The sequence below is a fragment of the Natrix helvetica genome (genome assembly GCF_964273705.1).
Source record: "Natrix helvetica genome assembly, chromosome: 1".
NCBI classification, from domain to species: domain Eukaryota; kingdom Metazoa; phylum Chordata; class Lepidosauria; order Squamata; family Natricidae; genus Natrix; species Natrix helvetica.
The window spans coordinates 207,558,239-207,585,274 of record NC_138548.1 but is presented as its reverse complement, the minus strand read 5'-3'; the positions used below and the strand labels follow the sequence as shown (position 1 = coordinate 207,585,274).

The 27,036-nt window shown below is 42.5% G+C and overlaps 1 protein-coding gene across 3 annotated transcripts in view; it reads right to left on the bottom strand.

The window, feature by feature from the left end:
• The window catches only part of PPP1R1A (protein phosphatase 1 regulatory inhibitor subunit 1A), a 117,826-nt gene extending 100,260 nt beyond the window's left edge, over positions 1-17,566 (bottom strand). For all 3 annotated transcript variants that reach the window (XM_081949943.1, XM_081949942.1, XM_081949944.1), the window contains exon 1: positions 17,346-17,566. In XM_081949943.1, the coding sequence (XP_081806069.1) occupies positions 17,346-17,426 (81 nt within the window). In that variant the 5' untranslated portion in view covers positions 17,427-17,566. The remainder of the gene's footprint in view (positions 1-17,345) is intronic.
• Between the last annotated feature and the right edge of the window lie 9,470 nt (positions 17,567-27,036).

Here is a 27,036-nt window from a genome sequence, read left to right as displayed (position 1 = left end):
ATCTTCATGGAAAAAATTAATTTATGTGGTGGCTGAGAGCTGACACTGGTCCATAATCATTCAGTCAATATGTAGATGGAGAATTAATTCAGAAACAAATGTGACAGTATTTCTAAAGTGCTTCCTTAATTTTCTAAAATCTTGATGCCCTCCCAAAGTGTTGAAGCTTATTCTTTCATCTTCCATCCTTAAATAGCTATTGTCATCCAAGGATGGAAGATGAAAGGAATAAGACTCTTAGAAATGTGGGTGAAAGGAATAAGACTCCTAGAGGTCTAGAGAGCACCAGGATGGAGGATACTTTCTGAAAGTACAGTTTTTCTGGTATAAGTGAAAGGGTTTCCATTAGGGATAGAAGGTTGCCTCTGCTAACAGTAGGTTTTATGAAATAACTGATAAAGGCTTCAAAGGCTATTGTGGGAACCAGCTGCTTCCGCTTTCTGCCCACATTCTCAACTTGCTTAAGAAATATTTCTAGTTCTTCAGCAACTTTAGGTTTTTCCTGCTCCAGGAAGATAATTTTGGATGGGAAGTCACCTGAAAGCCCTAGGCCTAAGGCTAGACCTGGACCTTCAAAACATCCAGAAGAAGGTACTGGCTAATCAATCTGTATTATTTCCAAGAAAACTATTTAGACGTCTCAATTAAATGATCTGGAATTGTGATCTCTTATAGTGCATTCATAGGGATCAGACTGTAGACTAACTATGCCATTCAATTAAGGGAAAGGCATTATATGGGTCATCTGTACTTTTCATCCATGGTTGTACTGCATATGCTAAAAGATCTGAACGTTGTCCTCTGGTGACCTTGACTCAATTTGACACCCCTGTTGTTCTCTGTTCTTTAAAAACAACAACAACAAATAAGCCTAAAAATGTCCATGGAATCCGAGTATCACAAGCAGAAGTCACCCACAGTTTCCTGAGTACAGCAGGTAATGATGAACCCAGCTGTTGGCAGCACATTCCTTAGAGATATTCAGATGCCCTCCCTTCTTCCATGTGATTCAGAGCAAACAACATAGCAGGAGGGGATGGTACATAGCGGTCCCAGCTCCTGCTGGAGAAGGCAGTGCTTCCTCATCTAGCCATATCTGAAACCAGCTGGAGAAGGGCACATGAGCCGAGAGAAATATTGAAACAGATGTGTCGAAGCTTCCCCTTGGTGCTACAGAAAACAGTCTATGCACGGTTGCAAACAATGTTGGGAAACGAAGCTGCGCCCAGTGGGATTTCATCCTGTGTCTGACTTAACTCCCTCCTCCTTCCTCTCTACGCTTCAGTTTCTGTCAACAATTCTGCCATTCTCTCAAACGGCTATAAGAACAACACACTATGAAGTTTCAGCGATGTTTGCTTTTAAAAGAAATAAATCCCAGCAGGGGAGGTGTTTGGAAGACTTACCTTTCCTCCACTATTAGGACTCTATACGTGGTTCTCCCCATGCCTAGTTTTTCCTGTCAACAATCCTGAAAAGTTGATGAGTTATCTAAATTAACCAGTGATCTTAATTCTGCCAAATGAATTCAACATTCAAACTCGGGAGGGAGACTATTATTGGCCTCCAAATATTGGATTCGGTCCCAGCCTCACTGGATTAGGAGCGATGGCAAGATAATTGATTCCCAAACTCACTTTGAGCAGGATTCGTATTTTAGGAAAGAGTCAGATCAACTGAAAAAGATTCTGAGAGGCACCAAGAATGATTAGGAGAAACTGAGGCAGCTGTATTCTTAACCTTTCAGTTTCTGGTTATGTTTTAAATTTTTGTTAGTTGCCTTCAATGCATGCCAGAACAAAAACTCGAGATATAAATCCAATCCCATCAGAACAGATGAAATCAATAACTGAATATCAGAGTTAGAAGGGACTACTTGTGCTACTGCATTCAACCCCATACTCAGTGTAGGCATGAAAACAAAAGCATTAAGAGACACATGAGTCCCCAACCCCCATAAGAACACCTTTTAAAAAGGCAGGGTGGATTTTATTTAAATCAAGTCGATTTAAATCACGATTTAAAGTGTGACTTAAATCACTAGTAAAAAGGCTTGCTTTAAATCAAGTCAATTTAAATCATAATTTTTAAAGAGCAACTGTCATCTCTGTCCCGTAGGGATTCCTCCTCTGATCCACTATTGACTTACTGACAGTCCCAATGTTGCAGAATATACACCCTCATGTTATATAGCTAAGCTCCATTTCATGCTGAATAAACTAAATTATTAATGTATCTTAAATAGAAAATTATCTTTAGATAGATTTTTACTCCAAAAACATTTTATTAAAATAAATTAGATTAAAAAAAACGATTTAAATTTAAAAAAAATCTGATTATGATTATCATTTTTTAAATCACCGATTTTTATCCAGCCTGAAAAAAGGGCAATTTTCCAACTCTCCAGGTTACTGGTTCCTTCACCCTGTGTATTTCTACCCTACGAGATTGTCCAGATCAGGAAACAGATTCCACAAAAAGACTACAACTATATTTTATTGATACAGGCTATAGTAACAGAATCTCACTAGTCTGACTTGTAGAAAGCTAGTCCGAATCTCTTTCTAAGACTTTCCTTTTGCTCTGTACTCAGAACATACTTATGTATGTGTTGTTATTTTAACAGTTTCTGGATAGTTACTCCAAGGTCATCTCCATGGTTTCGACAGTGTGTGATATATGCATATGTAGATATATCCATACCCTTCAAATACTTAAAAGGATGTAAATTGAAAAAGGTTAAGACCTTATTCTATCATCCCTCAGGACAAGATGTTAAATAATGAATTGAAGTCATGGGGGGGGGGGGGGAATGCAACTTCAATGGCGGGAGACCTTCTTAACCAAAAGAGCAGGGCATCAGTGGAATTGGTGAATGAAGGTGGTGACAGATTTTACTGGGAGAGGTCAGATTGATATTTACTAAGTATGCTTTAATTTGGATTCCTCCATGGAACTAAAGATTAAACTTACAGACTTCAATGGTCTAAACCAGAGGTCCTCAAACTATGGCCCGTGGGCCGCATATGGCCCGTCGAACCCATTAATCTGGTTTGTGTAGGACCACAACACTGCCCTGTCCACATCGCTCTGCCCACACGTCACCCCCCACGTTTTGGCCAAGTGCAGGACTTACCTTCATAAGCCCATGGGCTGGAACTGGAAGGTAAGGCCAAAAGTTTTGGCCTGCAAAACAGTGGTGGGTTCCGGCTGGTATGCCCCAGTACGGGCGTACCGGGGCTTGCTGGGAGCAGCAGCCACTTTACCAGAATGGTGCCCACCCACCCGCCCTCCTTCCTTACCTGTATTTAAGCCAACTGAGCCATTTGTGCATGTGCGTGCAACGTACGCCGCCTGTGCAACACTCTGCCAAGCAGCTGGAGCGTCGCAGGGCAGTGGGTGCGCGTGTGCCCGTGGTGGATGCCTGGCCCCGTCTCAGTGTACCAGTTGCAACGGGATCTGGAACCTACCACTGCTGCAGAATGCTTCTGGTGGCTGAGGAGGTGAAAATTGGGGTGCGCAGATGCCCCAGGAGGCCAAAAAGAGCCCATTTTAGCCTCTTTTTGGCCTGCGGAATGTTTCTGGAGGCGGGTGAAAAATGGGTCACCTAGGAGAGGGAACTATAAAAAGACCCACAAAAAAAAGAACATAAGCAATCAAATCAATTTGAAAAAACATAAATTGAATCTAATAGAAAAAGAAGACTTAGCACAAAAAATTAAGAGCCCCAGACAAAACTTTTTCGAAAATGCAAATAAACCAGGAAGATGATTGGCATAGAGATTGAAAAAAGAGAAAGAGAGAAAGTTAATTTATCCATTGATCCTGAAGGGTCTGTATATTATCAAAACAATGAGAAAAAAGAAACTGATCCAGGATTATTATGAAAAATTATATAAAGAAGAGACCAAGAGAGGGTGGGGGAGGGAGGGAGACAGACAGACAGACAGACAGACAAAGACAGAGACTTGTTGATTGTAAGCTCCTTGGGGCTGAGAAGAATTGCTGCAAAATTGAGTTTCCTGAAGTGGACCACTAGACTTCTAAACTATTGAAGAAATGATGTAGTAAAAAGAAAAGTCAACCAAAAGAGCAACATGCAAACAAAAACAAATAAAACACTTGACCTCCTAGCCATACACCCCCAGCCACTCTGCCCCTCCCCAACAGTCTAAGGGACCATGAATTGTCCCCCTGTTTAAAAAGTTTGAGGACCCCTGGTCTAAACCATGATTTTTCATGAGGAAAGCAGGCCTGTACAACATTTTTTCCTGGGGCGGGGAGTGGGGGAGAGGGCTTCCACTTATTCATTGACTGTAGCCCAGGCCTTAAGGAAAAGAATGCAGCCATGAGAAAAGCTAAATTGGTTTTTATTTCATTACAGTGTAGCTGCGATTAAAACTACATTAATGAAGTACAGCGAACATGATTGCTTTCCCACATTTTTAATTCTGATATGTTAAATACTAGTATTCAGCAGCATGTTTGGGAAGGGCTATAACCAAGGTTTTTTCTGGCTATGGAACCACAGGCCCGATGCCTTTGCTGCTGTCAGACGATTAAACAACCTCATTGGCACCGTATCTATATAGGAGAAATTTGTAGTTTTGGCTTCTCTCCTGAATATTTAGGCCAATTCACCCTGGAGAAGGCCAAATCAATAGTAAAAGTGAGAAAGAGGGACACTGATTGTCAAAAATGATATCACCGGTGCCCCTGAATTCTACCACCAAAGGTTAGACAGTCACAAGCTCTCTAGTGAGGGGTATCTATACAATTTAATCTTAAGCAAATATAGATGGATCTTTTCCAGATACCATTTTTATGTCAACCCATCAACTCTACTGATGGGAAGATGGGAGTCTTTATTTGCAGAGACTTTGCTTTTGTGACTCCAGGCAGGTAGAAACTCTCAATCATGAACTTATATCGTGCCCTTTTAAAGATGCCATATCATGTGCCCTGATTAGCCCAATCATCCAAACACAAGGGCTGTACAGATAAGTTTTATGTTTTTTTTTAGGTATGCTAACCCCACACTCATGTACCGGGTGGCCAAATATCTTCAACAAGTTATAAAATTCCACAAAATGTTTAATTAGTTGCATCGTTTTATTGCCCTATTTCCCCCCCCCCCCTTTTCTATTAGCAAATTCTTGGGTTAAAATCTTACTCTTTTTTACTGTAACTTTTTCATTGTAAGTCTGGTCAAAGATCGTAATAAGGAAAAAGGGCTGGGATTTTACAGGAAACTTAACTTTCCTCTGTCTGGCACCATTTTATTTGCAGAATAATTCCTCTGAAATGCCCTTCAAGATTTAAGCAGATTTATATGGAGCAGGAGAAGAGCAATGTATATAGGTTGATCAAAAAGATAATTCTTCCACACTGGGTATTGTTCAAGAAACCAGATATTATATTATGTATGGTTACACAGAAAGACACTACCTAAGGATATTGCTAACTGAGAGAAAAACCTTCAGGAAATTGTGTTTTGCGTGGGAATCAAAGATAATATTGGCATTGAAGCCCTAGAAGTGACAGCATCTGGCAGCATTTAAAATCCAGTCTTTTCCCAACTGATCTCTACAAGCACCCAGAGGAAGATATTTTTATAGCATGACCCATTCAGAAGACCCTAAGTGAATTATAACAGACTAAAAATATAAAACAGTGCAAAACAACATGCAAACCTCCTTCAAGATGGACACTGGTTAGTAATTAGTGTTAAAGACTTAATGAACTAGGACTCTTCTGAGGAAGAGGGATCTGCAATCTGTGTGTGTGTGTGTGTGTGTATCATGTATAACATATAATAATTGCCCCCAACAATCTGGGTCCTCATTTTACCAAAGGCTGGAAGGCTGAGTCAACCAGCTGGAAGCTGGTGAGAATCAAACTCCTGGCAGTGAGCTGAATTAGCCTGCAATACTACATTCTAACCACTGTGTGACCACAGCTCCTACTGAAAAGGCTACCATTGAGAGCACTTGAACCTAATTTTCATTAGTGGTTGTTGGAAATTCTTCTTAAGGAGGGAGATACTTACCAGATGGGCAGGTTTAATCCTGGCACTGAGGTGCCTAATGTATTATGGCACTGTGCTATATAGGGTAGGTAATTTGCAGAAGTGAATGTTAGTGTATGCATCTGTGGAAGCAGGCGTGACAGGGAGAAGATTCAACAAAGGAGTCATTTATGGGTGAATGTGAAACAGTCAAAATATTTACAAGATAATCAGGTTCAAACTTTATCTGCTTTACTGAAAGCGGCAAGATTTAATCTGGCGCGATTAACTTGTTCTGTTGAGGGGAACAGCTCAGATCTCTCAATTTATTGCATCTATTCACAGCCTTGAGCCATATCCTGTGACACCATTTCACTCAAAGGAGTAAATAAATGGCATAGTTTTCACTATTCAATACCCAGTAGATACACTTGCCAAGGAATCAATTTCTGAAATTTACAGTACCTTCATAGCATTGTCCTGTCCTCATTACTATTATTTTGACACAGTCATGATGGGATGACTGTAGAAAATGCTATAAATTGTTAGTGGGAGATAGAGCAAGATTGCAAAAAGCTTCCTACAGAATAAGAGGGGGAAGAGACCTTGAGGATCTAGTTTGACCCCCTGCTCTATCAGGAAAACCTATACCAGCTACGGCAAACCTTTTTTGGCTCACATGCCATAAGGGGGGAACGCAGGGGAGGTCATGCGCAGGCGTGCTGCATCCATAATGCAATGTGCGACACCCCCCAGTGCACATGCGTGCAAGAGGCACTCCCCCCCCCATTTTTTGCATGCTTTTTTCGCCCTCCCCAAGCTCCAGAGGCATTATAGGAGCCTGGGGAGGGCGAAAACAGCCTCCCCCGTCCCCCCCAGAGGCCCTCTGGAGGTTTCAGGGACCTTCAAGAGGCTTCCCTGAAGCCTCCGGAGGACTAAAAGTTACCCTATGAGCAAACCGGAAGTGACTTCCGGTTTGTTCGTATGGCCGTTTTTAGTCCTCCGGAGGCTTCAGGGACCTTCAGGAGGCTTCCCTGAAGCCTCCGGAGGACTAAAAAGACCCTATGAGCAAACGGTTTGCTAGTAGGGCCGTTTTTAGTCCTATAGAGACTTCAGGGAAGCCTCCTGAAGGTCCCTGAAGCCTCCGGAGGGGTTAAGCCAACCCTACGAGCAAACCGAAAATCCGTTCCCAAACTTTCGGTTTGCCCATAGGGCCTTTTTTTTTTTGCGCTCCAGAGGCTTCAGGGAAGCCTCGGGGTGGGAGGCTCTTTTCGCCCTCCCCAGGCTGCTATAAAGCCTCTGGAGACTGGGGAAGGTGAAAAATTGCTTTAAAAAAGGCTGAACTGAGCTGGCCAGCCACTTGCGCGCTGCCCAGCTAACAGGGCAACGCCTCATGTGCCATAGGTTCACCATCCCAGTCCTATACCATTTCAGATAAATGATTGTCCAATCTCTTCTTGAACACCTCTAGTTTGGAGCACCCACAACTTCTGAAGCCAAGTCATTCCACTTGATCAATTGATCTATTTGTCAGGAAATTTCTCTTTAGTTGTAGATTGGTTCTACATTCATTGCTAATTAGCCACAACATAGTCCTTTGTCTGAAATCACTCTGTTTTGTAACAATACTGCTAAACCAAAGGGGAATACAGGATCCCACAGAAGGATGGAAACAGGCTAAATCAATGAGGAAACACTGTAAAAAAACTGTACATGAAAAGAAGGGATCCTGTTATCTCCCAGATGAGCTGGACTACACTACCTACAAGACCTATACTTTTAGCATGCTGCTTGAGCTTGATGGGAATTGAAATCCAGAATGCTGGATAGGTCACTGACTTTAGTCATAGCACTTATACACCATTTCATAGTGTTTTACAGCCCTCTGTAAGCAGTTTACAGAGTCAGTATATTGCCCCAACCATCTGGGTCTTCATTTTACCAGGGCAGAAGGCTGAGTCAACCTTCAGCCGGTCAGAATTGAACTGCTGGCAGTCAGCGGAGTTAGCCTGCAATTACTGCACTCTAACCACTGCCACGGCTTTAATTCCAAACTGTAAACTAGCACTGGAGATGATGTTTTGTTATTTTATTTTAAATACCAGAAACTGAATAATATTTTTAAAAAAAAAATAAAAATTAATGCATTCAAACAATTTTAAGATGCTAAACACCTGTTACTCATATCAGATTTTTGTACTCATTGGCTACGGCACAGCTAAGTGTCCCACAGTTATAATTCTTACTGAACAGCTGGGTCAAATCTGTATACACATTTCCTTCTTATATATTTTATAAAGGCTAGAAACTTGGTTTATTTTACGCTAGTTGAAAAGAGCAGAGGCTTAAGAAGTAGCAGGGAAAATAACAACATTCTCCAATTCCTGCCTTAGCGCTCAGATTCAGCAGCTAATGGAAAGAAAAGGTTTTCTTTTTTATTTTCTTTTTGGATCTTTACTTCTATTGGAATATACACAATTCAAGGAAGATAAACCAGGAAGGTTATATTGAGACATGATTGTCAGTTTTGTCTGTGACATTCACCCCCCCCACCTCCACTCTCTTATTGCATGGATTAATGTCACCACTGCTATTATTAACTTTTGGCACTTAGAGGGCTTTCTATAGATTTTAAGAATTCTATTTAATGGGATGCAGAAAGAATGAGTTTCATTAGGTGTTTGGGAATTACCTTCAACCCCTCCCCATGCTCCCACCAAAACTGCCCTTTGAAATCTTCAGTTTTTGCTGTAGTTGGTCGATATGTTTACAACCATTGGAAACTGGGTTTATTACACCGCCTTGTCCTTTTGCTCTCAAGAGATCACATGGCCTTGAAATATGATTATCCCCCGCTATTTCAGCCTGGCAGAAAAGGCTGCCAGTTATTTTGCAACAGTTGGGTGTCTTAAAGCATAGTGCCCTACCGGCTAATAGTGTACCGAATCCAATTTCCTAGAGATTATAAATAGTCTCCATTTTATCTTACTTCCAGATATAATGACTAAGAATTAAGCATCACAAAAATGCTGCATTGATGCTGCATTCTGGATACCTATCTATTTATTTCCTTTTACTTCTTGAGTGGATCGTGATGGAAAAACAGTAAACATTCACATACTTACCAGATAAAATCTACTCATTTGTCCTTGGCTGATGAACTGGAAATATCCTCTACACAGATTGTCACCAATGATAAAGCTTCCTTTTTTGACTATGGAGATTCTCAGTCATCCAGGTCATGGTTGTCCCAAAGGTGCTTTTTCAAGAGGCAAATGGAGTTCTTCCAGCTGCCTCTTGAAAGAGCACCTTTGGGGCTTCCTTTTTTGAGTACAATAAAGCTTATCTATTTTTAAAGCTGGCCTTCAGAACAGTGGTGGGATTCAAACTTTTTTACTTCTGGTTCTGTGGGCATGGCATGGCTTAGTGGGTGTGGCACCCCACTCCAGGGGAAGGTTACTGCAAAATCCCCATTTCCTCCCAATCAGCTGGGACTCGGGAGGCAGAGAATAGATGGGGGCGGGGCCAGTCAGAGGTGTTATTTACCGGTTCTCTGAACTACTCAAAATTTCCACTACCGGTTCTCCAGAACTGGTCAGAACCTGCTGAATACCACCTCTGCTTCAGAAGTTGTAAGTGCTTCATCACTGGAGGGTTTTAAGAAAAGACTAGGCAGACTGAAATAGTATAGGTCAGGGCCTCCTGCTTGAGCAGGGGGTAGGACTAGAAGACCTTCAAGGCCCCTTCCAGCTCTATTCTGATTGAAATACATCTACCTAACCCACCAGAGCGGGGAGGCAGCACATGTTACAGGTCCCGTCTCTTAAGGACCAAGAAGAAAGACCTTCACTCTGGAACACCAATCCTGCAGAGATAAGATTGGCTCCCACCTTGATGTTCTTTCAAAATGTCTTGGAGACATGGGTTTGTTACAGGGGTAAAATCCAGCAGGTTCTGGAGAATCGGTAGCAGAAATTTTGAGTAGTTTAGAGAACTGGCAAATGCCACCTCTGGCTGGCCCCAGAATGGGGTGGGAATGGAGATTTTGCAATATCCTTCCCCTGCCACGCCCACCAAGCCACACCACGCTCACCAAGCCACGCCCACACAACCGGTAGTAAAAAAAAATGAATTTCACCACTGGTTTGTTAGTGGGCCTGGGGTCTCCAAGGTGATATAGACTCCATCAAGTGGTCTGTTTGATGGTTTTCGTCAGAGGGGTGGAGGTTTATTGGGTTTTATATTTGGGGTTTTACTTCTATAGGCTGCCCAGAGTCATCAGGAGTCAGGCGGCCATATAAATCTTCTTAATAAATAAATCCCATTCAATACACTGAAGATCATCTCACATCTGGTGTGCTGGGATTCCTATTCCCATATTTCAGAGTCTGAGAATAACAGTCCACAAACCCCTGGCAGTACTGTGTTCTGTGCCAAAGAAGGGCAGAGGGAATGTAATAGTTTACTCTTTGAAACATTTAATTCTCTTACGAAAGCATTTATGCTAACTATGCTTCTGAGATACATTTCAAGACCATCATGACACAGCAGTTCCATGGAAAACCATTTCCAAGAAGTGGGGCTAGAAGACTAAGACGAGCGAGGCCCTGTAAAAATGTGTGCTGTTCTAAAAAGGGCTCATCCTTAAACCTAATGGCCTTCGATATATTAGCACACTGATTTCTTTTCATCCAATTCAGATATATCAGTTCTGGGATTAAATGAGAACCAAATAATCGGAACCTTAACCTGGATGGAGGCACAAAGAGCAGATGATCTGTCTAACCTGTAAAGTAGCATTTAGTCTCTCAACTGAAAGTTCAGGAGTATTAGATCCAACCAAGTGAGCTTGTATGCAGGGTTTTTGCACTAGTTCAGATGTCTGGAAACTGCCAACGGTAAAGATCAAATAACTTGGAAACCACCTGCTCCAAGCAGAATCTGACCAACCAATCTATGCCAGCCAAAAGATTATACTAGGACTTCCCACCTATTGGGAATGAGAACTTAGAAATCAGTATCCTGTGTGAGAACCTTCTCTTATGAACAGTCTGATTCCAAGCTGCAGGCTTTACAAGAAGCTTGCAAATACTTATTTACAAGCTATTTCAAAGAGTTTTCAAGGTAAACTAATACTGACTAGGTTTGAACGTCTATCCCACAAATCAGAAATGATTCTAGATTTAGGGAATGTATATATGTATATCTTCCAATCTTTATCACATTGTATAAATAGGTTTTGTAGCTCTTCACACTCTCTTTAAAGTTACAAACAGACAACAATAGCAATAGCACTAAGACTTATATACTGCTCCATAATGCTTCACAGCCCCCTCTAAGTGTTTTCATAGTCAGCATATTGCCCCCAACAATCTGGGTCCACATTTTACCGATGAAAGGGTGGAAGGGCGAGTTAACCTTGAGCTGGTCAGGATCGAACTCCCGGTAGTGGAATGCAGACTTAGCCTGCGATACTGCATTCTAACCACTGCACTATCATGGCTCATATAAAATGACAGGCCTAGATAAGGATATCGATTCAACCCAGGGATGGGCAATTCATTTTAGCAAGGAGTCACATGAGAAACTGGGACTATTGTGGAGGGCTGCCCTTGTTGCCCTGCCCTGGGGTCACCCCCTCTAGGGATGCCAGCACATTCCCTCTGCCATCCTGCCCCTGACATTGCCAACACTCAAGCACTGATCCCACCAATGCTGCCACCTGGAATGGGACAGCCCATGAGCCAGATGTGGCTCATGGGCTGTAAAATGTCTAGGTCTGTCATAACCTATTCCTTGTTGATAAAGTTCATAAGGTATCAGCCTTTCAATCTGGTGTCAACAAAAGGTCTGTAAAAGGTTGTCATCATTTATAAAATCATGTCTTGTTTTAACTTTGATCAAATAAACCAACTTTATGTTTCTTCCTTCTATTTCTGAAAAATCTTAATCTTTATTTAAATATTGTCATAGGATATGTTTTTTCTTCAATTCTTCTTTGTTCTACCTCAGAGGTTTCTTTGATGGAGGCTTTTAACAAGCCTCCTTTGTAAATCCAATAAAAAGACATTATCAAAGTCATCACCCATTCCCCTTTAAATTTTAAAACTTGAGCCAGTTTCTTTTGTTCATCCAGCAAAAAATCCTTATCCAGGCCTGTCATTTGTATTCTCATTTTAAATAACTTCTCTTTTGTATTCCACATTTTTAAAATTCAATATTTCTGATCCTTCTATTTCTGCATTAAACAAAATTTGTTTCATGTTTGTTATTCCTTCATTAACTTCTATCTAGTCTATCCATGGAAACAGACCTTGCAATTGATATTGTTGATTTTTGTGGTTACCAATTTCTGGTCCCATTCTTTAATATTTCAAATATTATAATGTGTTGTGTCATTTTGTAAATTCCAATGCTGACCAAAATCAAAAGTAGGTTTACACTTTTTTCATTTTGCCTGGAATCTTTAATCCCCGCTAGTGTCCAATTTAAATGATGACTTCTATAATTTGTGTTGTGACTTACAGTAGACAAAATTAATTTTGGTTACCATGAAAAGCTATTTTATATAATTAGTTCCAAAATTTTATATTGAAAGTTTCAGTGTTTCAAATTTGTTTGGAATCTTAACTTCTTTATAATTTTCTTAGTTTAAAATCTTATTTAGCTTTTTGGCATTTAAAAAAAATATTTTAAGTTCCTAAACTTACAGTTAATTTTTCCTTTGTTCAGAAATAAGATAGACATACTAGATGGCTTTTCAAGCTTGTCGTTTTGAAGTTCTCTAATTGTTTAAGATAGATAAATAAGCAATTTCCAAAAGCAATTAGAAATTAGGGTTAGCAAACTTTGAGTCCTTTAAAAGGCTCTGTCATATTTGTGAGTAACATGATGGCTAATGTCTTCATCACCAGAACTCATATCTGGGGAACCTACATCATGCAGTTTCCTTGCACGGAACAGTTTTCAGGAATATATATGGGTGGTCTTCTCTCCTCTCCTTCTGAAGAACTGGGTAACTCACTGGTTCTTCAGTCTTTGCCATGCTCATTGTACCTAAACATGCTCCCTTGGAAACCCTGGGAGAACACACTAATCCCAATTCCAGAAACATTTGAGTTCAATTCCTGAAATCTCTAATAAAAAGTGTCAAGAATCAGAAGAAGGGAAGGAGCCCTAGCTGATTTGCTTGAAGTTGAACAAACAATTGGTTTATTCTAAGAAATTCATCAAAGTTGATTCACTCAGCATCCCCTTTTCCAATATTTTAAAATAGTGCTGGCTTTCCGTAACAGTTTAATATATACCCAGGTTGCTGACAACTCCAATGCCACTTGGAAGGAACTTCTACAAAACCACAATATCCAAGCTATGGTAGTTCAGCTGGCTCGGTGACAAGCAAAGCTATAACTAAACTAAAAACTAAAATTAAAACACTACATACCATACTTTATCTGCTTCAAATCAAAACCACCTATGCTGTTCCATAGAATGAGGCAAGGCAAGAAAGTTAGTTCAATTCCAGGAAATAAAAGGCAAAAAGCAAGGTCCAGCATACACTGTGCAATGTGGCCAGCAGATCAATAACAGACCAATCAGAGACAGAATGAGAGGCTCTGCCTGTGCTTTGGGTAACTGGTGTTGAATTATGGGGTGGTTGGGGTTGGGGTAATAAAATTTATAGCCCTATTTCTCCCTCTAATTGTAGCCACATTATGTTTTCCATTCATTGCTTGAAGAATTAGAGTCTTAACCATAAAGCAGACAATTTTTCTCTCTCCCCCCTCCTCTCTTCCCTCCTGCAGATTGATACTTATCTCTTCCCACCTTTGACGATTGTGCCACTTGCCTACACCTAATATATAAGCATCTCTCACTGAAGGACCAAAGTTTCTCAATATACCTATGAAGGAGAATATTTGTAGCTCAGGATTGAAAGCACTGAACATTTGTAGCTCAGCACTGATGATGCTACCTATTAGGGTAATGAAACGTCTGCAAGAAAACAAACAAGCCCAGAGAGCACCAAGGACCCCCTCATTTCTCAATATAGTCAATTCACATATTCACAGCTATGAGTCACCAAGCTCCAAGTAATCAAAAGGATAGAAAATCAGAATGTGGGGCAAGGGTGCCTAAACCAACCCTTCATTTCCAACAAATTCTTCTTACTACTCTTGCTGTCATCCAAAGCTAAACCACTCCACCTTAGCCAAATCACCACACCTCTGAAAAGGTACCCTGTTTCCCTGAAAATAAGTCCTCCCTGGATAACAAGTCCAAGTTTAGCATGCGCTAAAATAAGCCCTCCTCCAAAAAATAAGCCCACCCCAAAAATATTGCAAGACTGCAGCAGCCATGAAGAGACCACGCTCGCCGCCTCCTGCACAGAGGTGGGTTAAACCGGTAGTGGCAGCGGTGGGAGGCTCTGTGCATGCATTGTACATACATACGAGCAAACCGATAGTAAAAAAAAATGGAAATCTATCACTGCTCCTGCCCCTCAAAAATAATAAGACCTCCCCGAATATAAGGCCAAGTGCTTATTTCTGGGGTCAAAAGAAAATAAGACCCTGTCCTGTCTTTTAATTCCCACCAGGAGACCTTCAATCAGGCAACCACAAGCTGTGGGACCAGTAAAGAATCATGGTGATCCAGAAGACCAAGATGTTCACTCAAGGAAAGAAGAAGAAAAACCTGGGGAGGAGGTAAGCTTTTGGTAAGGCAGCAGAATCACCTGGGTTTGGCTAAATCAAAAACATGTAAGCCCAGGACTGTCTACACTGGAAGAAGGCCATCCAGATTTTCTTTAAATACAACTCCCAACATCCAACTCTTTTTACTGTACTTGAACTTAAGGATATTTTATGTTCTCTGATGAAAGAAGCACCGGGCTTTTGTCAGGGCAGTCTCTCTTTCTTCAGGTAGAAGAATGGCATCTAAAGCAGGCTTACTTTAAGATTTTGATTTCTTCTACCTGTAGATGAAAGCACTGAGGAGATTTTGGACCCTTTTGTTCTAAAGGTCAGCTTTTATTAGCTTCTCTCAAAAACTCTCCTCGGGGATACTTCCCAGAAAGAAGCAAGTCTCTAAGCTGCCCCTTGTTGACAGTGACTGCCTGTGCAAGAAAGCTGGTGAAGTGAAAAGATGGGTAAGCCTGCCACAGCTGACTCTCCATCTTGTCTGGACCGAGCACACAGTCAGTTCCTATGCAGGAAATTCACAGCTGCAGGCTAGACCGTTTTCTTTTATTAATTGTGCCATAAGAAGGTAATGGCAAATAATTTCCATACTGTTACGAAGAAAACAGCGTGGATGTATTTATGAGGTTACAAAAGGTCAAGCTCAACTCAAGAGAGATTTTAACTCCTTTTTTAAAAAAAGCTTAGAAGACAGAATTAATATATCAGCAACAGCCTGTCATTCCAAATGCAGGCTTCAAGCTAACCTGAGCAATTTCCCTGCCTTCCTCCAATGACTGCTATTGCTTGCAGTGATGTGGAGGTTCAGAGTATATTGGGGCTCCTAAAGATGACAATCCATAAAGGTGACTTGTTGCTCAGAGGAGGCACAAACCCAGTATAGGATAGCAAGTTCTATCCACTGAAGTGGATCAATGAGCTAAAAGAAAAAGCACTGCAGCTGAAAAAACATTAACTTTACTATTTATCCCAAGAACTGGGGACCAGGGCAGGGGAACCGGGAAGGGCGCAGATTATAGAGGTGTTAATTTAACACCACTGGAGAGACCTGGATTATCCCCCCCCCCCAACTATTCCCATATGGCTTCCTGTGTATGCATTTTGAAGCTAAGCAACAAAATCAAGCTCATTAGAACCTAATAATGAAATTGCAACAAAGCTAAAACAATCAATATGTAACATAATGAACAGGAAGTGGGAAAGGGGTTAGGGAAGACAACTCTGTCCCCTTAAAGATCTTCCAACGGGAGACAAGAGTATCAGTAAATCGGGGTGGGGGTGGGTGGGAAGGCATCTTGGATTTATAAGGAGCAGCTTCATCCGCAGGGGAAGCTCCTCGCAGCAGGATACAGGCATGATCACTTTCTCTCTCTTTCCAGAGGATGGTACTATGGAAAGTAGTGGTAGGGGAGGAGCCAGGGAAAGCAAGAGGTCAATTAAATTAAAAAACAGTGACAGTTCTGGGCCACAAACAGTGGGAGCTCAGAATTCTGAAGACTTGCAATAACTGTGTAGAAGAGGGGAGTTTGGCTACAGTCACAGAACAATGTATTTCCCCAAATAAGCCCCGACTGAGCTCTTCTGATCAAATGGAAGCAGCCTGCTGCATTAGACAGCCCCAACCCCATAACATGCCATCTCCCTTCCTCCCGTAACCCAGAAGAAACTCCTCTGGTTAGCTATTCCCTGTTTACAGTGTTGGAAAAGCCTAATCCTAATATATCAGGGCTGTCCACCGTGAGCTCCAATTTCCCAACAGCATACTTGTACCAACATACAAGGGTCCCAAGCAATCCATGTTCTAGTGGTCTATTTTGGGCAGCTTTGTCTTTAACCAAGCCTACCACTGAACCTTGGTTAATTTCAAGGAGTAGTTAGTTAATTGATGATGATTGTGTGAATCCAGAAAATCTGAATTACGGTAATTGAACCAGGTGAAAAGTCTGTCATGTTGCCATGCTTGGGCATTTGGGTGAGCGTAAGGAAAGGGAGCATCAGACCTATACCCAAAAGAAGGTCCCATTCGGGGAGAGGGGGCGGTCTAGAAATCTAATTAAATAAATAAATAATAAATAAATAATTACTGGCAGAGCTTCAGCCAATCTCAATCATTGATTCTAACCAAGATGGCAATGTCACCTCCAGCATGAAAGTCAGCACTATTCTCCAAGCCAGTAGTTGGGAAACACAACGAGAAAGAGGCTATTAAGGAGGCTTTCTGGGGGAAACTAGCAGATTTGGAGGCAATCCACGTGCTAAATCCAAAACGGACGTTTTGGAAATCCGCCAGGGATCACACACGCTAAGAGTGCAGATACTTTAAATCTGGCGATACAACAATTGTTCTCAGGGATGAGATGAAGATGTTCCGCATGTGCCCAACGTCTGTCCTTAGCACGCTTCCCTAGCACTGAATCTCACTGAAAATACATGGGAAAACGCGTGTTTAGGGGGACTGGGCATTACAGGATTACTTTAGGACGATGTCCCGAGATTAGAGAGCCCACCTAGAAATCAGATCCGAGTCGAGGTTAACCTCGGGCTGAGGCTTACTTTCCGTTCAACTTGTCATTGGGGGAAAGCGGGGGAGAGGCTATATTCCCCCTAAAAAAAAGTAGGCGCTCCCGTTAACCAACCTGCTCCGCTGCCTCCGGGTCGAGATGAGGCTCCAGCAGCGGGACCGTAAACTGGATCTTACGGGGACTGTTGGGTTCCATGCCGGCTCCGTCGTCCCGGGAGAAATCGATGGCGCTCACCCAGCCGCGATCGATAATATCTATACCTTTGCTCGCTCTTCCCTTCGTCAGTCCGGTCTGCGGGCGCCCCGCCGCTCGCTTTCCCACCCAGGGCGCTCGCACCCTCCTTCCCCGCGAACGGCGCTGCGATTGGTCGCTCAGGATGCCCGCCCGCCCCTCCCTGCGAGACAAGCGCGCGCGCGCGCTCACACACACATACACACACCGCGGGCAGGGGGGGATTGGGGAAACGAAGGGAGGCGCTCGCGGGGCGCCCTGAGGAAGCTGAGATGTGGAGCGATGCCCTCGCAAAGAGGCAGACGCGCCCGACGTCGGGCCTCCGAAGCTTTACACCTGCTTTGTTTCTGCGACCTATATTTACCTAAGAGTAAGCCTCACTGAAATCAGAGGGGCTTACTCCGAATCGCCGGATACCGAATGGCAGTTGTTAAACGAAATGTTCTCAGTCTGCATGTGTTTTGTTTCTTGTTTTTTTTAAAACCCAATCTCAGTTACTTAGCGGGATCTGCCTTCTTAGAGCACCAAATCCCTCAAGCTTTCCTCTGCCGATTCGTCCCTGAGCCAGCTCCCTAAGGAAACGCGAGATTCCTCCGCGCCATCGCTCCAAACCTTTCCCTTGTTCCACCCCTGACTAAGCAAAACACGGACTTGACCGTGTGCTTCGTAGCTCCCCCCCCCCCCCCTTCTTTTTTGCAACATAGCAAGTTGGCACATATGACTAGCTAAGTGAAGCAGCGAAAAGGCTGGCAAAAGACGAGTAAGATCTTTAGATCAGCAATACCCTGAACTGGGCAATAGTAGCTGAGAATAAACCGAAGCAGCCCCGACGATCTGGATACCTCCACCCCTTTCCCTGCTAATGGTTAGGATCGCAGTGAAACCTTATCTTGTCCAATGAGATTTTTCGGCAAAAGTGCTGTTTAACTGAGGCAACTGCTGGTGCAGGGTGTAGAACTGGAAATGGGTAAATACAGTTTCGTCTTTATGGTTTAGAATGTAAATTAAAGTAGAATCTGTGGAGTAGGTGGCATATAAAGGTACCCATGTCTAAATAAAAGAAGGAAGAAGGAAGGCATTGAAAATCCCTTTCACAATCTGACACTTAGCAAAACTATATTCCCATCCCACCATCCTATAATGGTAATGCAATCTGGGAATAATGGAAGTTGTAGGTTTACATGGAGCCCAAATTGTATTAGGACTCCCAAAATGCCAGCAGTGACCTATTAGAGGGGGACAACATGTTGAGGAAAGTTACCCATTATTATTATCATTGAACACATAGAAAAAGCAGCTTCTGAAACTGAAATAAGAACCAAGATGAAACATAATTGTTAGATCGGGTAATGGAAAGGCACACTCAGGCTTAGGCAACAACAGCTCTTTATTGTAACAAAACAAGTATGTACAATTCAGCAAAGGTTCAGTCTGGCAGCAGCTCTTTTATAGGGAGCTGTCAGACCCTTCGACCAATGAGACTGAATCTCTGTTCCCGCCAGAACAGAGGACCTTGGTGGAAACCATTATAACAGTTGCTAATATCTAACACCCCTCCCCTCTTAGATGGAATCAACCAACTGGCGACGTAGTCACGCAGGTAGGTGGGCTTTTTGGTAGCTCTGCCAGACCTACGCAGTTCAGTCGGAGGGTATTCTTTGGACAGGTCGAACAGACCTATTGGCTCTGCAGCTTCGCCTGGTAGAAGCTCCTGGAATCTTTCACAGGCCACAGCTGGAGCTTCTAGAGCCGGTTCGCTCGGAGCTCGCTGCGGGCCTGCAACACAAGTAGCTAAGTATCTTGTTGTCTTCGGATTTGAGTTGGTTGTGGAAGAAGTGACTTCGTGCTCCTTTTGGGAAGGGCTTTGGCTAACTCATGCAGGAGTTACCTCTGGCTGCCTAAGAGTGGAGTTGGAGAGGCAGCCACGGAGTTGGTCAACATGCCTTCTCCAATTCCGACCGTACTCGAGCTCTAAAAGATAAGAGTGAGGCCCGGTGATGCCTATCACTGTGGCAGGAATCCACAGAGTTCCCCCGGCGTAGTTGTGAGCGTAAACTGAATCCCCTATGCTAAAATTCTGAATTTTGCTTGTTGAGTCTGGGGGCGATGTGGCAGAATAGTTTGGGTGTAGCCGGTATAAGTAGGACCTTAGTCGGCGACCCATAAGGAGCTCGGAAAGGCTTCTCCCCGTGGTAGCACTTGGCGTGATGTGTTGAATTAGAAGATAATGATCAACCTGTGTTTGCCAATCTCCCAGGCCCATCCTGGATTGGGCCTCTTTTGCAGATCTCACCATTCTCTCCGCTTGACCATTGGAGGCCGGATGGAATGGCGCGACCAGGGCATGATTCCCTGTGCTGCTAAGTAGATCTTGAATTGCATGGCTGTGAATTGGGGCCCGTTGTCAGAGACCAGGACATCGGGCAGGCCGTGTGTGGAGAAAAGTCTCTGTAGTACCTTGATGATCGCTTCTGCCATAGTGGAGGTCATGAGGACTACCTCTAGCCATTTTGAGTAGGCGCCCACAACTACTAAGAATGTCTACTCATGGAACCTTTTTACACCGACCACTGCAGCCAAACCTCATGGTCCAGCTAGCTGTAGTTCCGCTCTGCAGCGGACAAGGTCCTTGAGTAATAGGCTATGGGTGCCTCGGTTCCATTGAGCATGCAGTGGCTGCGGACAGCTCCGACACCAAATGGGGAAGCATCGCAAGTTAACACAAGTGGCAGGGTCTGGCTGTACTGAACCAGGAACGTGTCTGCTGATAGTAGTCTCTTCACCACGGCAAATGCAGCTGGGTGAATCCCAGAGCCGTCGATGAGGTAGCCTAAGATTTCAACCCTTGGCACATTAATTTGGCATTTTTCTTTTTTGAGATGGAGGCCTTTGTCTCTAATTCTGGTCAAAACAGTTCGTAAACATTTGAAAAGCTGTGCCTCATTTGCAGCCAATACCAAGATGTCGTCAAAATAGGGGACGACTCCTGGAATCCCCTGCAAAAGCCATTCCATGACGTTTTGGAACAGTCCAGGGGTGATACTAACTCCAAATTGCAGGCGGTTACATTTGAATGCACCTCGGTGCATCACAATGGTTTGGGCCTCCGCCGTAGCGCCATCTACAGGCAATTGTTGGTATGCCTGTGCCATGTCCAATTTAGCAAATACCTTGCCGGGACCTAAGGAATGTAATAAATGCTGTACAGGGTACAGGGTAAGCGCTTTGTTGTAATGCTTTATTGATTGTGCACTTGTAGTCCACACAGATGCGGACAGACCCATCAGATTTGACAGGTGTCACTATAGGAGTCTCCCAGAGTCTCCCAGAGTGCATGATCAACAGCTCTAGGATTCCCTGGCCTATGAGCTTGTCAATTTCCAGATCAATTTTAGGGCGGAGAGCGAAAGGTACTCTCCTGGGTTTTAGCCTGATGGGGGTTATGTTGGGGTCCAAATTAAAAGAGATTGGGGTCCCCACATACTTACTTAGACCAGTGCCTCGAACTCCTTAAAGAATTCTTCGGCGCTCTCGTCTTTCAAGGTGTTGATACCTGTCACTTCTAGGCCCAGAGCTTCGAACCAGTGAAGCCCCAGGAGGCTCTGCAGGTCACCACTGACCACCGTCACTGGGAGCTGGCCGCTGAAGTTTTTGAATTGCACCCGGAAGGAGCCCTGGCCCATGATGGGGACTTGGTTCCCCTGGTAATCGTGAAGACGGATGTCAGGGGCTTGTAGATGCTGCTTCTTCAGGCTAGGGATAGCCTGCTTGAGTGTAGACCATGGCATGATGGTCAGTGATGATCCCGTGTCGATCTCCATCTCGCATGGAGAGCCCTCGATGAGGACTGTGGCCTTCAGCTTTTTTGGCCGCCTTGTGCGGACTGGACCGATTGAGGTGTGGTAGGTGACTCTGGTGTCGCCCTCTGAGCACGGTGGTGGCAGCTGCCATACCCCTTGGTTGGGACTCTGCTGGCAGTTAGGTCGGCTTCTGGGCTTCCAGGTCGTCACGGGGTGCTCGTTTCTGCAAACCTTGCCGATGTGCCCCTTTCTCTTGCAATGCTGGCATATGGCGTTGAGGAAATGGCAAGACGATCTGGCTTACAGTTCGAATTTGCGCACTGGCTTGGTGTGGCTATTGCGCATGCAGCAGCTGTCATCTTTGCTTTCTGAGCCCTCGGCCTCTGCAGCCTCGCGATGTACGCATGCGCTCTTTCGTGCGTCTTGTGGAGTGCTTTGGTGCTGCAGGGTTTCTGTAGACTTAATGGCAGATTCGGATGCCCTGGCTTCGTCCAAGGCAATTTGTAGAGTGAGATTAGATTTGGCAAGTAATCTCTCTGCAAATTAATGTCTCGCACAGCACATATGATGCGGTCTAGTATGAGTTCATCTAGGTCTCTGAACTCGCAGTATGCTGCGGCCTTTCTTAGCGCCACAAATTACTCATTGATCGATTCACCTTCCTTCTGATTGCGAATATTAAATTCATGCCGGCGGACGTGCTTAGATGGCTTGGGAGCGTAGTGTGTCCTCAGCATCTGTTGGAGCACCGACCAAGAGACTGATTGGAGTGGCGTTGGCTCTGATAGGCCTTTGGCTGTTTCGAACAATTCCCATCCACAGTAACCCAGGAACATGTTCTTCTTGTGGCCTTCAGAAAGGCTCATGAGGTCCGTGGCTTCGAGGAAGGAGTTGAACCTCAGCATATACGATTCCCAGTGTTTGGTGACTGGGTCGTATGGAGTCGGTGGGATGTGCATGGCCATTTTGCGTTCTGAGGGTGTTTTGAGTTTGCCGCTCAAAAATGTCTGCTCAAAGCCATGCTGAGCTCCGGGCTGGATTTACTTGCTGGATTGCTACCCTCTTTTTGGTTTGCCTAGTTGCCTTCCAATCCCATCCTCGTCGCCAGTGTTAGATCGGGTAATGGAAAGGCACCCTCAGGCTTAGGCAACAACAGCTCTTTATTGTAACAAAACAAATATGTACAATCCAACGAAGGTTCAGTCTGACAGCAGTCCTTTTATAGGGAGCTGTCAGACCTTTCAACCAATGAGACTGAATCTCTGTACCCACTGTAACAGAGGACTTTGGTGGAAACCATTATAACAGTTGCTAATATCTAACAATAATGTTTTTAGATGAGCATAAAATCCTCATTTTATTACACTTTATTTATGCATAAGGTCTATTGAAAGGCTCTGTATTTGGGATACACAAACTCTATTTATATTGAATCTGCAGTGAAGAGAACATATTGGAACAACACACCTGCAGGAACTAGCGTGTTGGACTTTAATTTTCCAGGGAAACCTAGGGAAGTTACAGTCTGTACATTTTTACTGCTATTACAAATGTGACTAGCATTACCAAAAGACATGTTGTTGCAGCCATCAAGTGCACATATATCAAGAATGGTACAATGGTGCAGAGAATGTGGTTTGGAATCTGTTTCTGATTTCTTGTCTGCCAGCCACCACGGCTGCCAAAGCAATAGATCAGCAGGTGTACCGTGTAGGCTTCAGAAAGTAATTTCATTAGGACATTGGGTCAGGCACTAAACCTTGAAGCCTTTAAGCCCTATCGTAAATATGAAAGGCAATACATTAATAATGTCAATAAACTTATCAATGTCTTTTTTGAAACAACAGGCTTTTTCTTCAGACAGGATAGGACTGAAGTAAAACAGGATGAGAATAGTTGTGTTACGGCACCAGTAATTTGCATCCTGTTAAAGATAAACAAGTCTGGGATGGTCAAGGAAGTTTCTCCGAGTTCCAGGATAAAAGAAAGAATATAAAATTACTAAACAAAATCCTGGGTATATGTATTATTTAATTTGGCTGAATCTACTTCTGATCAGTTGCCTAGGTCATTACAGAAATTGGGAAGGCATACAAATTGATAAATAAAGGCAAATTGGTGACATGTATAGGACTGCGCATTAATAACTAGAAAAGAAAAAAAATCTCAAATTTAATTTCTGGTAATTTAACAGACACGAGAATCCCATTTTCTTGATGAATAATAATAAGAACCTAGTTTGTTACTGGATTGTTTGTGGATGTTTTTGATATTTTCTAGCACAGTTTACATGTCTGAAATTTTTTGGTGGTTTTAACTGAGGAAGCCTGACCCTTCTTAGTTTTTTGAGAGAAACCTGACTTTCTATCTGCTAAAATAATTCTGTCTGGCTTTAACAGATTAACAAAAGGAATTACAAAATGAAGTCTGTGGATTTATAGGATGGCGTGGGTGATTAAATGACCCCCTTCCACTAATTTTTACATAGAGGATGCAAGGTGGGCTCAGAGATACAGTCATCAAGGATCACTGTCTCTTTTTAAAGGCTCTCATTTGGGTTTAAAAGAGTATCGTATTTGCTGGGATGAAAGGCACAGATTGATGGTGACTCATTTCTTACAGTTTGTTTTCACACATTCAAATGAGTCAATTCATGTGCTGATAGCTGTTATTGACAGTTATTTAAAGATGTGTGTATTTCACCTTCTAATCTCTCTAGATTCAATCCCCACCCACCCCTCACACACAAAAATAAACACTGTAGAATGAAAACAAAATAGGGTTTGGGGTTGCACAAAACAACCTGTATTAAAAAAAAATATTTTATGGACGCATGAACTGAGTATGCATGTTCATTTTCCTGTTGAAAAGCTGTTGATCAACAATAACTTAAATTTGAGTGATTTTGGGGGGATTTTGCGGGGGGGGAGGGACACACAAACATGCAGTTCTAGTTGTAACAATATTTTCTCCATGGAACAGCTTCTAAAAAAATGTCTCAAATCCAAAACATAAGCAGCTGCAGAATGGGGGGGGGGGGAGAAAAAAAAAGGCAGAATGAAGATCAATAATTGCCTTATTACACTATCATCCTACTTACATTTCCACTTGAAAGAAAATTGCATTTACTGGATTTTACTCTTAACTGGATGTACTTAGGGCTACAGTAAGGCAAAAATTGGGAACCTTTGCCCTCCCTGTGACTAATGGCAAGAGATGCTAGCAATTGTAATTCAGAAACATCTGGAGAGCTTTCATATGATTACTGTATCTCTTATTACTAAACAGGTACAAATTTGCCTACATTCAACACATGCATGTGATTTTCTAGGTGACAGAAAACTATATCCCAAATTATATTAATTACCACTATTCCTTAAAAGGTAGTTTAGATGGGCATTCCAGCACGGAAGGATAGGAGCAGTTTCAAAATCAATTGAACAAAGCAGAAATTTCCAACACTGCAGTTTCTTTGGACTTACAGTTTAATAGCTCTATGTAGATTTATTTTCTTATCAAACTTCTGGAATGAGGTCACACAGGCTTTCAAATGGAAAAACATTTGAACAAGATGAAAACTCTTTGTTTTATTTTTTAAACTCTTACCGTCTGAACATATTCGTCACTATGACTGTACAGTAAAACACACAGTCACTAATACTAAATATAAGTTTTAAGAGTTTTTTTTAAATGAACACCTAAAATTGCAACAAGAAAGAATATACATATATATGTGTGTGTGTGCGTACACATACACACAAAGCCTGGTATATTACCCATCAACGTTTTGCAAATAGTATTCCACTATACTTTGTAAACACATGCACAATTGCATTGCATACAGTAATGATATTGGCAATGGTTGATCTGGAACAAGGTCTTCAAGCTACTACAAAACTGATGTGGCTTTAATGTTATAGGGGAATAAATTGATTTTCTACATGTCAAATTGAAAAACAAAAGAAATTGTCTATGTGGGGGTTTACATGGAACAAGTGAAAAAACAGAATGCGCAGAAGTGGCTTGGTAGATGATGAATTCTATGGAAAAGCAGCAAAACATATTTTAATTGTTTGTTTTCTTAGCACTGGAAGATGATGTAAAATGAATATATTAACCATAATCAAGATTATACAATTTTTTAAAGGAATGAGTTGCCAGCTCATAAATGTTAAATTACACATTTAAATGATCTGTGTATTTGTCTTTTGACTTATATTTTTCTTAGGACTGGGCCCCACCAATAAGAAAGCGTAGTCGTGAGTGCTGAAAATCAGCTCCTAATCATTTATTCACATTTCTGAGGTTTTAACTAAACCTCACTGATTTATATCTGCCAAGACTGAGCACTTGCTTTAGGAAGGGAAGTACAAAACCTAAACCCCATGCTCTATGCCATTTTTTGTTCTGTTCTTCAACAAAACCATTGTGTGTATCTGCTTGTCCATGTTATACTGCTTTTCAGTGCAGGTCATTTGCTTTACTCTCAGAAACTCCAGCCCAAAACCAGTTTGCTCAAGTGCTGTGATAGTGAACCTATGGTAGGCATGCCAGAGGTGGCACGCAGAGCCCTCTCTGTGAGCACGGGTCCCATTGCCAGCGCAAGCTTCTGGTTTCCGGAGCATGTGCACCAGCCAGCTGATCTTCGCACATGCCGGAGCCCTGGAAACCTGAAGACAAGCTGGCCATTGTGCATGTGTGCACCAGAAACCAGAAGACCGGGTGGGCGGCATACACACGTGCGTTCCGGTTTGGGCACTAGGTGCCGAAAAGGTTCGCCATCACTGCTCTAGTGGTTAAGGCACCAGGCTAGAAAGCTGGAGCCTGTGAGTTTAAACCCTGTCTTAGATCCGAAAGCCAGCTGGATCACTTTGAGCCTGTCAGTCTCTCTAAGTCTAACACACCTCACAAGGTTATTGTTGTGGGGAAAATAGGAGGAGGAAGGCGTGTTGGATATGTTCGCCACTTGAGGCATTTGTAAAAACAATAAAAGTGCAATGTGAATAAATAAATAAACTAAATAAATAAATAAACTAACAAACAAATAAAGTACATCCATATTTCCTCCCCTAATCCTGAAAATAGTTCAGTTCCTTTGAATTTATAAGTGCATAAAGAAAAAATCAGTTAGTTTAGAGGCTCCAGAGAATTATTTGCAATAACCTTCTTAAAACATATTCAAGGGGCAGGTGAAACATGATTAAGAGCATTAAAACTTGTCCTGTCATTAAGATTAGTACAACACACAATGATTTTGGATACAGTACTATTGAATTATCTTTTTTGGAGGGGGGAGCAGGGATGGGGAACCAGATGTTGTTAAACTGGAACCCTGACATCCCTTGCTGAGTGTGGTTGTTGAGAGCCTTCAAATCAACAATATGGGAGAGTAGAATTGATTGGCAAATATGTCTTGAAATGAAGTCCTCTGATTGCAGTGTCTGCTGGTGATTAAATTTAGACAGTTCCTGTCAACATGTTGCATAATAAAAATCTTTCTGTGTCACATTCTTTATTGTCAAGCTTTGTATCAGCCATCATTCTGCCTGATTTGTCTTGAACATTTAGGCAATAGCTGGCCTTTCCATGTTTTATACAAAGAATGAGATTCTTATCTATAGTTCGCAAGAGATACATATAACTGTGATTAAAAACAGCTTTACTTTTGTTATAACACTTTTGTTTCCTTTTGAGTGGTATTTTTTTTTCTTGTTTTGCCCTTTGTCGAAGACTTTTATGGATTGTGGATCTGTGTTATTTAGTAGAATCGTTAT